This window comes from Oryx dammah, unplaced genomic scaffold, assembly GCF_014754425.2.
Source record: "Oryx dammah isolate SB20612 unplaced genomic scaffold, SCBI_Odam_1.1 HiC_scaffold_4, whole genome shotgun sequence".
NCBI classification, from domain to species: domain Eukaryota; kingdom Metazoa; phylum Chordata; class Mammalia; order Artiodactyla; family Bovidae; genus Oryx; species Oryx dammah.
In genome coordinates, this window is record NW_024070188.1 from 10716523 (window position 1) to 10730182 (window position 13660).

General features: G+C 40.7%; 1 protein-coding gene across 1 annotated transcript in view; it reads right to left on the bottom strand.

Annotated features, from left to right (window-relative positions):
- ME1 (malic enzyme 1) overlaps positions 1-13660 on the bottom strand; it is a 209496-nt gene that overhangs the window by 7124 nt on the left and 188712 nt on the right. The window contains exons 10-12 of the mRNA XM_040238953.1: positions 10709-10814; positions 8901-9043; positions 5432-5605 (exon numbers count right to left, since the gene is read on the bottom strand). Of these exons, the coding sequence (XP_040094887.1) occupies positions 5432-5605; positions 8901-9043; positions 10709-10814 (423 nt within the window). The remainder of the gene's footprint in view (positions 1-5431; positions 5606-8900; positions 9044-10708; positions 10815-13660) is intronic.

Below are 13660 nucleotides of genomic sequence, written 5' to 3' on the forward strand. Positions count from 1 at the left end.
TCTAAAGGAAACAGCGTAGACATAAAAATGTGCTACAAGGGTAGATAGTTTACATTGTATGTTCTTATCACACAGACACACACACATACACGTAATAAAGAGGGTGGGAAAAGCTTCTGGAGGGAATATATTTGTTTATGGTATGGACTGCGGTGATGGCTTCAAAGGTGTATACTTATCTCTAAACTCAAGGTGAAAGATTTGTGGCTTTTTGTCAATCATACCCCAATAAAATAGCTTACAAATGAGACAAATTGACATCATGAGCTTTTTGATATGACGCACCAAGAAGGATATGATTATTGGGCCAACTAAACCAAATCCTATAGCCACATAACTTGAATTAAACCATGAGGAACACTGCAAAAAACAACTGGCCTGTGCTCTTCAAAACACCACTGCCAGAAAAGACACAGAGAGGCTGAGATGTTCCTGCATATGGAAAGAGCACTCTGCAAGTTATAAAGGTCTTTTATAAATAACTGATAAATTTTGACTTTGGATTATACCTTAGATAGCATTATATGAATATTAAAATTAGCTGGGTTTTCAGTTATCCAGTGACTTACATGAATCAAAGTCTCCTCCAGGTGCTGTGGTCAGGGAGATCCCCTCTACAGTCATCTGGGCAGACACTAGAGAGGGTGGGGAAGGTGATTTAGGAGGAGGGGTGTGACGGCAGGAGGACCAGCTCTGCCTGCCAGATGTGAACCGGAGACAGGAGACTGTTTCAGGCTGCTCTGCAGACTACTGGGGAGTCTGCATCGCTGACCCTGAACACTCTAAGCCCAAGAGACTGTCCAGAGGACCAAGAAAGCCAAAAATCTCTTTGTGATATAAAAATGTGCAGCAATAGTCTTTGGGATTGGTGCCAATCCATGGGATTTCTAGTTCCATAAGAGAGCCAACTAGCATTTGACAATAATCCTAACAGTTACTAGATTTGTGGTAGCCAAACAAAACATTCACTGAGATCTCCTCCATGCTACTTTTGTTAACTACAAAACAGAGACAAGAGCATTCTTCTTTGGGGGCATTTTAGAGGCTGCAGAAAATTCTTAAAGAGATGGGAATACCAGACCACCTGACCTGCCTCCTGAGAAACCTGCATGCAGGTCAAGAAGCAACAGTTAGAACCGGACATGGAACAACAGACAGGTTCAAAACTGGAAAAGGAGTACGTCAAGGCTGTATATTGTCACCCTGCTTACTTAACTTATATGCAGAGTGCATCATGAGAAATGCCAGGCTGGATGAATCACAAGCTGGAATCAAGATTGCAGGAAAAATATCAACAACCTCACATAGAGTGATACCACTGTAATGACAGAAAGTGAAGAAGAACTAAAGAGCATCTCAATAAGAATCAAAAAGGACAGTGAAAAAGCTCGCTTAAAACTCAGCATTCAGAAAGACAAGATCATGGCATCTGCTCCCATCACCTCATGGTGAAAAAATGGCAACAGTGACAGACGTTATTTTCCTGGGCTCCAAAATCACTGCAGGCAGTGACTACAGCCATGAAATTAAAAGACGCTTGCTCCTTGGAAGAAAATCTATGACAAACCTAGACAGTGCATTCAAAAGCAGAGACATTACTTTACAGACAGAGAGCCATTTAGTCAAAGTTATAGTTTTTCCAGTAGTCATTTACAGATGTGAGGGTTGGACCACAAGGAAGGCTGAGCACCAAAGAACTGATGCTTTTGAATCATGGTGCTGGAGAAGACTCTTGAGAATCCCTTGGATAGCAAAGAAATCAAAACAGTCAATCCTGAAGGAAATCAACCCCGAATATTCATTGACGGACTGATGCTGAAGCTGAAGCTCCAATTCTTTGGCCAGATGATAAGAACCAACTCACTGGAAAAGACCCTGATGCTGGCAAAGATTGAAGGCGGGAGGAGGAGGAGATGGCAGAGGATGAGATAGTTGGATGGCATCACCAACTCAATGGACATGAGTTTGATTAAGCTTCGGGAGATAGGGAAGCCTGGCGTGCTGCAGTCCAAGGGGTCGCAAAGAGTCAGACAAGACTTAGCCACTGAACAAGAAGAGGCGTGTCTGTGGTATTGTATTCTCGCTGATAAATACTACTGACTAGTTTTATTTAATTGAATAAGTATTTAGTAAGCTTCGGCTAGGTGTTTTAGCATGGTGTTAGGTGCTACCGGTCTTCTGAAAGATGAGTATGGGAGACTTTCTGTTTTTACAGAATATCACGTATGATTTACTTACAAGGCAAGACTTGACTGTTTGATATGTGAAGCACTCGAAAGCGTAATACAACAAGGAATCAAATGAAATATCAAAGAGTTTGCTAAAAACAGTCATGGCTAAGGAGAAAGATAAAAATAATTCAGAGCGGTCTCAGAAAGAGCCAAGCATGAGGCAGGACTTAAGCCACGACCTGAAGACAGGTTTAGACCAGTGGAGAAGGAATCATTTCAGGGCAAGACATAGAGCAGTCCCATGGCTGATCCTAGGCGTGGTATATTTCAAGGCTTTAGGATTAGGGAGGATAAAAAGAAGGGCAGTCTTCCAAGCTTCGGAGCCTGCTTACAAAGTGGGTGTCACAAACAGCAATGCGGATATTGAGGGTGAGGAGAGACGAAAGACGGTTTTTCACATCTGTATTGAAAGAAACAGCAGGGCATTTTGGTGGAAATACCCACTGGGTCACAGGAGATGTGGTAAAAGATAAGAACAAAGATACACATATTTGGCCCCTTTCAGAATGACGGCAATGGAAATGAGAGAACGAGTGAGATCTCTGAAAGCAGAAATTAAAAGACAAAAATGAGAACAAAAGAACATGAATTTTGGGAAGCAGCTTAGTCAATAGGTAACCACTGGATAGCACAGGGAATGCTCTGCGGTGATCTGAAAGAGGAGGAAATCCAGAAAAGAGAGGACCCGTGCATGCACGTGGCTGACTCACTTTGCTGTACGGCAAAGACTAAAACAGCGCTGTAAAGCTACTGTACTCTATTTAAAGGGACTTGAAGGGGACACAAAGAAAGCACTGATGTGGCATAAAAACCAGAAATATTACGTGATGCCTAAGAAGAAAGTGATGAAAAGGCCAAAAGATTCAACCCGAGAGATCACTGGCTAGAAATCTGTCACTAGAGGGTGCTGGAGTTATTTAGGAAAGAAATCACTGGCAGCCATAAAGATCATCTTTCTTCTTCTGATGTGGCTGCTATAAAAGACAATGACTACATTTTCCTTAATGTAAGAACAACTTTGAAAGCTCTCAGTAAGTAGACATCTACTTATGTTTAACACGGCGTTTTGAGTCAGAGAAGCTCTGAAACCATAGCCATCGTGCAGTGAGGAAAAAGAAACCGGCAGGAGGGCTGACAGACATCTGTTCTCACGGAATGACAAGTGCGAAACCCTGGGATTAGGCTCCTTGAGACCACGCCAATAACATGCATATCTTTCGCATTGGAGAGAAAAGCCTGTATGTGTGATGAAATCATGAGAACGTTAATCAGTTTGGATGTGGTTCGGTTCAGTTTGCATGTTGTGCAGTGGGTTAATTTTAAGAGAAGAAACTCGCTTAAATTTCTCCCCATGAATTGCATCCTCCTCAAAAGTATCAACCAGATGAACACTCTGATTATCACAAGCTCATGATTTCACAAATGAAGGTCCAACCACTGTGTCATCCTCCCGAAGCTTGGGAAAGAAGGGAAACTGATGGGAGGCAAGGGAAACTGATGGGAGCCTGAGGTTCCCATTATCTCTTGTGCCACAAGTAATAAATTCCTCTATCTCTGACCTGGGAGTTCTGTGTCCTTTGCCGTCATCTGTGAATCTGTGGCAGGCTGACTTGCTAGCCTGTAAGTAAGGCTGAATTTTTGGCTTCCCTGGTAGCTCACTGATAAAGAATCAACCTGCTAATGCAGGAGAAGCAGGTTTGATCCCTGGGTCAGGAAGATCCCTTCGAGAAGAAAACGGCAACACACTCCAATATTTTTGCCTGGGAAATCCCATGCACAGAGGAGCCTGGCAGGCTACAGTCCATGGCGTTGCAAAAGAGTCAGACACAACGTAGCGACTAAATAACAAAGGCGAAATTTTGGATCCTTCAGAGTGCCAAACAGCAGTGTAACACAGCGCCCTTATTGGGTCTGCTGTGTGGCATTCTGTGAATCTTTCTTGAAGGCCCACAGAAGAACCTGCTTCTGTCCTTTTAATGACTTTACAAACACCAAACTCTCTCTTTTAATTTCTTCCTAGCTGAAATACTAGAGTGGTTGCTCTATTCTGCACTGAACCGCGAATGATAAACATTTCTTCACTATACCAAATCAGACTTTCATTTCAAATCATCAACATGTCATCATTTAGGAAGGTTCTCCATAGAAATCTTCTCCATAGAGGATTCTCCAAATCTTATTTCATGATTTGGAAACAAAAATTTTAATCGTCTCATTTTTGTCACAGAACTTGATCAAAATTTGCAGATTTTTTTTAAGTTCCTTCTACTGAACTCTGTTAATGGGAATGCAAACTGGTACAGCCACTGTGGAAAATAGTTTGAAGGTTTCTCAAACTAAGATTAGAACTACCATATGACCCAGAAATTCTACTTCAGAGTGTGTGTGTATACATATCCAGACAAAGCTATACTTTGAAAAAATACACGTGTCCCTATGTTCAGAGCAGCGTTATTTACAACTGCCATGATATGGATGCAACGTAAGTGTCCATCAGGACGAACGGCTCAAGACGACGTGGTATGTACATATAACGGGAAACTACTCAGCCACAAAAGAAGGGAAAATTTGCCACCTGCAGCAACAGAGACAGCCTTGAAGGACATTATGCTATGTGAAATAAGTCAGGCAAAGAAAGATACATGTCGTATGATGTCACTTATACGTGGAACCTAAAAAATGCAACAAAACAGTGAACACCACAAAGCAGCAGCAGACTCATGGGTACAGACAACCGACCAGCGGGGACTGGTGGGGAGAGGGGAGGAGGAGTGGCGAGACAGGGCCAGAGGATTAAGGGGCACAAACTACTGTGTATAAAACAAGCTACAAGGACATACTGTACAGCACGGGAATACAGCCAATATTTTATAACAGGCACGGATGGATTAGAACCGTTGAAAATTGTGGATCATTATGTTGTACACCTGTAATTTATATAATATTGTACATCAATTTAAAAAAGGTCCCTTTTAAGGGATCAGAACACAGTCTTTCTCCTGGCTAGAGAAGAACAATGCTTACTAGTGACTCACTGTGAACTTACAACCCACCCCTTACTCCCCTGGGGGAAAGATTTGATCCTCGGACTTTACACCTTCTAGGGAGTGAGCTGAGATACTAAATAAAACAGCAGATAGCCTACAAGGAGCTGATTTGAGATTTCACAGCCTTGACAGAGAGACAGTATTTTACAGTACCTCAGCAGTGGTGAGAAAAATCTTATCCGTGATATGCCTCAGTCCACACGCCACGACACCAAGAGCAACTCCAGGGAACACGTAGGAATTGTTGCCTTGGCCAGGATAAAGAGTCTTTCCACTCGGAAGGGTAACGGGATCAAAAGGACTGCCGCTGGCAAAAATGGCGCGACCCTGCAAGACAGACACACAACTGTGAAAAGAGGCCGGGTGTCTTCAAACAGATGGATCCTAAGAGAATAGTGCAAGTATTTAGTATTTAGAAAGAGGTCTAATTTTTCATTGACTCCCTAGTAAGTGTGAATGAGCAAGCTCTCATGATGTTGGTGGTAAGTTCTGAAGTGGGTGCTTATTTCTTTTCTCTATCTTCCTCTCTACTCCAAGGAGAAGCATAAAAAAGTACAGGAGACCCCAAGACCACCCCCTGTTGTTGGCGGTGGTCCAACACACAGGGCCATCAACCATCGCTAGCCTAGAGGCTTCCACTTATAGGCTTTTGAAGACAAAAGTGATGGGTTGGGGTTTGAGTCTTAGAAAGGCTGACCTTGTAGGTTAAGAGTTTAGGGGTCAACACACTTTCATGTAATCATTGGGAGAAACTTTATATATTGTAAAGAATTATCAGGAAGGTCCCACAGGAAAAAAAATTCACTAGCACAAGCAGGATTAGCAAATAAGAATAAGTTATCAATAATTGTAAAAAACTGTCTTTATATTTTTTTCCCCTGGTCTTAATATTGGGTTGGCCAAAAAGTTCATATGGAAAAACGCAAACAAACTTTTTGACCAACCCAATATTTTCTCATGTTTTTAAGGAACCTCGTATTTACAAGTTTTAAGACAGCATGAACTTAGGGCCTGTCAGGGGCTAGATTCCAGACTGCCAGTCAGAGCAAGGGGGCATCTGTGTGATCTGGGAGGCGACACAGATGAAACTACTCAGTCCTCGAAAACAGGGATAGGAAACCCTTAACAAATAAGCATCACAGTCTAAGAAATGCCCTTGAAAAGCATAAACAGCACTAAATCCCCAACATGAACGTGAAGTCACTCAGCTGTGTCCGACTCTTTGCAACCCCATGGACTGTAGCCCACCAGGCTCCTCCATCCATGGGATTTTCCAGGCAAGAGTACTGGAGTGGGCTGCCATTTCCTTTTCCAAATCCCCAAAGTACAGTTTAAATGGAAATAGACTGAATTATAAATTTCATCCCTCTTACACCTAGAGTCTAAATCCATTATGATATTATATTAACTTGTTCAGATGGTAAAGCATCTGCCTACAATGTAGGAGACCTGGGTTCAATTCCTGGGTCGGGAAGATCTCCTGGAGAAGGAAATGGCAATCCACTCCAGTATTCTTGCCTAGAAAATCCCATAGACGGAGGAGCCTGGTAGGCTACAGTCCAAGGGGTCGGAAAGAGTTGGACACGAGAGCGACATCACTTTACTTCACTTCACTTTTTCTGTAAAGGTAAAGTATAATACAAATCAACCTTATTTGGAGTATAAAAAGAGGAAAATAGATGAGGAAAAAAAAAAGAAATTCTCATCCAGATGTTTATCAGACACTTGTCGTATTTTTCACAAAAGTAGGTTTTGTTTTCAGACAAGTCTGATACTGTCAGCTCTGACTAGGAGATAAAATGTTCTATTACAAGCAAATCTCTAATGTAACTGAATTATCATTTACATACATAATTGATATATATCCTTGAAAATTATATTTGAGAAAGAGACCTGCAACGTTATATACACACTTGCTTATTGCTCTCCTGTCCTTCACTCTTTCTCCTGCTTATCACTCTACAATCATTGCATTTTACAGATATTATGTGTGTACTCAGTCATGTCCAATTCTTTGTGATGCTATGGACTGTAGCCCACCAGGCTCCTCTGTCCATGGGATTCTCCAGGCAAGAACACTGGAGTGGGTTCCCATTTCCTTCTCCAGGGGATTTTCCCGACTCAGGGATCGAACCCACCTTTCCTGCATTGCACATGGATTCTTTACCACTGAGCCACCTGGGAAGCCCATGGTATTAAGTAAATAATGGCTAAATATTCTCATCGATATAGACTGTCAATATGGAGAAGGAAAACTCTCCATACCATTTTGGTATAATTATCATTTTTTAGCATTCAAGAATCTTTTTGCATTTTGTATTTTGAACCTTTCCTAATAACTTTTCACCTGTGCCTGCAGCAGTAGAGATACCCAGCAACAGGCAGCCTGTTTCTCGTTCTGTAATCCTCTGGCTGAACCAGTGTTTTCAGCTTCAAAATGACTTTTAATTTTATGTATAGCAACAAAGAGCATTAGGCAAAATCATGAGTTTAGGTCATTTATACCAGACACATTCAAACTTAAAAACACAACTATATAAATTTGGCTAATTTTGTTTACATCTACTATCGTTGAATCTATCAGCTTTTGAGGCCTACTGAAATATGCCAAAACAAAATAAATACTTAAGCACTTATTTATTACATGCATATTGTGTAATGCACCATGCTAAGATTTTGTTATTGGTTTTTTTTTTTTCTTTAAGGATTTGAGGACTGAGTTATGTGAGGCAAATTCCCTAATCTAGAGATGGGATAAAAATTTAAATTATTTAGGGCACTGATGCCATCCCAAAGAAGAGAAATAAAAAATGGAGTAGCTCCTCTGCAAAATTTCATTAAATTCTAGTAATAAGCATTTAAGGATACAATATTAAAGAAGTAAGGCCATCCAGGTTTATTTATGCATCGAGTTTAATTTATGCAGAGTGCTATAGCTCTGTCTTGTTTATCTTTTCTAGTTCATTTTATATTTATTTACAAATAAAAAGTGTTAGATATGTGTGACTCAACCTTTATTTTGTCGCAATGACATTTTCAGTCTTTGAAGGGGAAAAGGAGCTCTTGGCAATATACTGGTCAAGTACATATTAATAAACACAGAGTATGAAAGTCACATGTTTTGGAAACAGTTATGTATTGAAGCTGTAAGCATGCCTATACTAACCTGGCTGGATGTCAAAATAACTGCCCAAATGCTCCAGCCACAGCATCAAAATCCAAACCCAGGAGCAGTCAGCAAAGTAAAAATAAGGCTGTGGTTTTATACTGTATGCCTCAGTGTTTACGAATAGCTAGTTAAAAGTTTTTTAATAAGCATCTAGGATCAAGCATTTTCCTCTTTAACTTTTATGTTTAGATCTTAGATACTTCCAAAGCACTTAAGGAAAATCATCAATAAAACATTACAAAGTTTATTCTGTTTTATTGAAGAACAGGATTTATATGACACTCTAAAAAATGATATGGTTCTTATCTTTCCCAACCTGTTCACTTCTCCTTCACTGTTGGTTGTAAAATGTTTTAAGGTTAACCGGCAGGCACCTTAGATACCCTGGGCTTCCCTATAAAGAATTACAATTTGACTATTAAAATGTCAGTTACGTGTTTTTTTTTCCTTTACCTTGGTCAGTTTATAGCACTGCTCTGCAGTACATTCTGCTTTACTAGTTGGATTACTCAAGGCAAAAATAATGGGCCGTTCATTGAAGGCTGCCATGTCTTTGATAATTTGTTCTGAGAACGCACCACCAATCGCAGCAACTCCTAACACAGAAACAAGAATCCAGTTAACAGGACCATCATCGGTTATTTAATCCAATGCCACCCCCCGCCCCACCAAACAATGAGACACGTCAGGTCATTCTGTAATATACCCTAAGCAATATAGAATATTTGTATGAAAATGACAAAAGAGATGTACGTTAGTGCCAATAGCCTTTAAGTTTATAGTTATCTATGAAAAAAAAACAGTTTTAATATTCGGCTCATGAATAGATTTAATGACCAATCACTAGGAATTCTGATAGTAGGCATTTTTATTGGAAAATAGATGTATCTAATATATATTATCTCCCTGTAAACAATTCTAGAAGTTTATTTCAGTGTCTGAGGCTACCAAGTAACCATGTTTTATAATTCAGTGCTAACACTTAAGTCAATCATCCCATACAATGACAGAACTGAAGTATGACTCATTGAAAGAATCTGAACAGACAAAGCAATTAGCATCATGAAGATTTTAAACAGTAAGATTCCTGATAGAACACATTTTATAGAAACACAACAATGAAGGTTTACTATAGTTACTGTCAAGGAGTAAATACTTGTTTTTATTAGGGTTCTCATCCTTATTCTCAATATCGTCATCTATTGTTGCACGGGAGCTTCTAGAAATGGAATGTACGACCAAGTAAGGGCTGGCATTATATACACACAAAATGAAGCATATAAAGCTTCAAAACTTTGAGATTTTTTTTCCAACCACAACAAATTCGTCCACACTAAACATCTTTCTGTGCGCATGCAGTATGGAAACTACCATGTCGTCTGCTATGGAGAAGATATAAAGACATGAAATTACAGTCCCTGTTTTCAGTCTTTCTTAACCTTGGCCCCATGAGCATTCTGGGCTGGACAATTCCTCGTTGGGGGCAGGGGTGCTTTCCTGGGCGTCGGAGGAAGTGGAACAGCGACCCTTCGTCTCCACCCAATGATGTTGGCAGCCCTGACCTTCTCCCTCCAGCTGTGACAACAAAAATGTCTCCAGACATTGCCAAATGTTTCTTAACGGGGCAAAATTGCCCCCACTTGAGAGCCACTGTCTGTTTGGAACAACTGGCCTGGCAAAGTGCTGGATGTGCCAGGTTGACAAGAGTTAGCAGAGGGAACCACCCCCCTAAGCTGGCATCATCGGTAACATTAACAAGGGGGCACTGAATTTACAAATCTAGGCGTCTAGGGGGCACTGCTGCTTCAGGGAATAGGTGACTTTGTTTGTGGAATTCCAAAGACCAGAATTTCAAAAAGCTAAAGAATGTCTCAAAAATTATCAGCAAGAGGACTTCCCTGGTGGTACAGTGGACAGGAATCCCGCCTGCCAGTGCAGGGGTCATGAGTTCTATCCCTGGTCTGGGAGGAGCCCACACGCCATGCGGCAACTAAGCCCGTGGACCACCGCTACTGAAGGACCACGTGGCCTACAGCCTTTGCTCCACAACAAGTAAAGCTACCTTGGTGAGAATCCCACGCACTGCAACAGGAGTAGCAACCACTACTAGAGAGAGCCCTCACACAGCAACAAAGACCCAGTGCAGCCAAAAATAAGATCAATCAATAAGTAATTTTTAAAAAATTAACTGTAAGGAAACAAATCAGGCCCACATGGGGTGGGGACAGGGTTTACAGGAGAGGGAGGAAGCCAAAGCTCACCAATGAGGGCAGTTGGTTTTATATCTTGAACGATAGCTTCGAGGTTCTTCATTTCTTTATGTTCATGGGCAAATTCCTCTTTCTCCTGTGTTAAGGCAGCACGTCCCTAAGTGGAGCAAATAGGAAGAAATGATAAATCTGCTAAGTGTATGAGAGTCAAGGAAGTTTCAGAGTATTACACATATTAGCAGAATTTATACTTAATAGGTTTATGTAGTATGTCTTCCAGCTGTTCTTAAAGTCTCCTCTCCGATTATCAGAGAATTATTTCATTGATTCTTGTCACAAAGATTTATATTTCAGATAATGCTCCAGGCAATGAGGGTGTAACAGTGAACAAAATAAAGTCTTTCCCTTATTTAACTATTATTTAATATTTAATTTTGTAAGAAACGAACGTTAACAAATGGCAATGCAAAATATCATTTAAATAAAGATACTGTTTATTAGAAGATATGATTTGTGTTGACGAAGCTGTGTCTTAGAGTGCAGAAAGGCCTTTAGTGGTTGCATAAATCCTTTACAGACCACTCACTAAGAATGGAACTTGATGCCATATTTATGTAGTACTGTGATGTTCTGAATAAGCATTAGCTTCATGTGCTTTTATTTTGTAATGTTTTGATCATAGTTGTACCATGTATTATCTGTTGCTGCTGCTAAGTCGCTTCAGTCGTGTCCAACTCTGTGTGACCCCATAGACGGCAGCACACCAGGCTCCCCCGTCCCTGGGATTCTCCAGGCAAGAACACTGGAGTGGGTTGCCGTTTCCTTCTCCAGTGCATGAAAGTGAAAAGTGAAAGTGAAGTTGCTCAGTCGTGTCCGACTCTTCGAGACCCCATGGACTGCAGCCTATCAGGCTCCTCTGTCCATGGGATTTTCCAGGCAAGAGTACTAGAGAGGGGTGCCATCGCCTTCTCCACCATGTATTATCTAAGAAACATCTAATTATAATATCTCAGCTATAAAAAGGAACTTAGGATGGGGGTAGGGAATGTTATCTAAAAATCTGCTTCTTTTATTTTCCCCCTGCTCTTTCAGTACTGTATCTTTCCACATAATTAGTAGATCTGAAGATGAAATTCTCAGCTACACTTCTATGACCAGGGATAATATCTGCTCAATTAGAATTCTCTTCCTTTACCTATTATTCATTTTCCTTACTTCAATGAAATAGTTAGTCACTCATCATGTCAAACTCTTTGTGACTCCATGGACTGTACCCTACCAGGCTCCTCTGTCCTTGAAATTCTCCAGGCAAGAATACTGTAGTGGGTAGCTGTTCCCTTCTCCTGGGGATCTTCCCAACCCAGGGACTGAACCCTGGTCTCCTGCATTGTAGGCAGATTCTTTAGTCTGAGCCACCAGGGAAGCTTTCATTAAAGAATGAGTGATGAAATAGTTTTTTAGTCACAGGAAGAAACAGTTAAATTAAGTGTGCTACTTATTAAAACTTGACTTTTAAATTGTAAAAACAACAGGTGGTGCTAGTGGTAAAGAACCCATCTGCCAATGCAGGAGACCTAAGAGGCACAGGTTCAATCCCTGGGGTGGGAATATCCCTCGGAAGAGAGCATGGCAATCCACTCCAGTATTCTTGCCTGGAGAATCCCATGGACATTGGAGCCTGGCAAGCTACAGTCCACAGGGTTGCACAGAGTCTGACACTACTGAAGTGACCTGGCACACACACACTTATTAAACTTGACTTTTAAATTATAATAATACTCTACCTATAAATTTTGAAGATTTTGACTACATAATAAATCAGTACCTAATTTTATATGGTTGGAGAAGGCAATGGCAACCCACTCCAGTACTCTTGCCTAGAAAATCCCATGGACGGAGGAGCCTGGAAGGCTGCAGTCCATGGGGTCGTGAAGAGTCGGACACAACTGAGCGACTTCACTTTCACTTTTCACTTTCATGCATTGGAGAAGGAAATGGCAACCCACCCTAGTGTTCTTGCCTGGAGAATCCCAGGGACGGGGGAGCCTGGTGGGCTGCCATCTATGGGGTCACACAGAGTCAGCCACGACTGAAGTGACTTAGCAGGAGCAGCAGCAACTTTATATGGTACTTTATAGCTTATAAGTTATCTTCACATATTTCATTTGACCCCCTCAACAATTTGAAAAGTAGGGCAAATATAATTAGGTTTTTGCATGAAGAAACAGAGGCTCCAAGACAGTATGCAGCTTGCCTGAAGCAGGTGCTAAAACTCAGTCTTTCCAGTAATACAACACTGTCTAGTTCTAGAGAAAACACTTTTCAAATGATATATGTCAGATTGTATGCAAATTGTTACTCCTGGTTCAATATTCTTGCTTTAAAAGGCTATTATCAACCTACATAGGAAAATAATCTGAGAAAGAATAGTTATGTGTATAACTGAATCACTTTGCTATACACCAGAAACTAGCAAAACATCATATTATGTTAGTTTAGCTAGTTAGTATAAATCAAGCTTCAGTCTGGTGCTTACTGCTTCAAAGGTTTAGAGATTTGCTTTTCAGGATACATATTGTCAGAACCTCTGTTAGGTTCTCTAACAGAGAAAAAAAAATCTCAGGATAACTATTCACCTACTCCAAAACAACCGTAGTCATCTCAACCTGGTGTTATGTAATCTTGAGGGCTGCTGATAATAAGTGTATCTCTTAGAGAAGACTGAATGAACCTCAGGGCTTTGCCTCTTGGCCTTTTGGTTTCCACCTGACCAGGTTTAAGTATCAAGCAAATATATTCCAACAAAGGAATAACCAATGCAGAATATGGTTAAAGGAATTACCATACATCCTAGATCTTTCCTTCCATGTTATATTAGTGCATTCTAGTATCACCTTTTCTTCTTTAATAACAGTAAAATATGATAATTAATCTTTTTCTGTGATTTACTTTGGAATAGAAAGCAGAACCCCGACCAAAAGGATTGTGAGGAAAAGACATGTA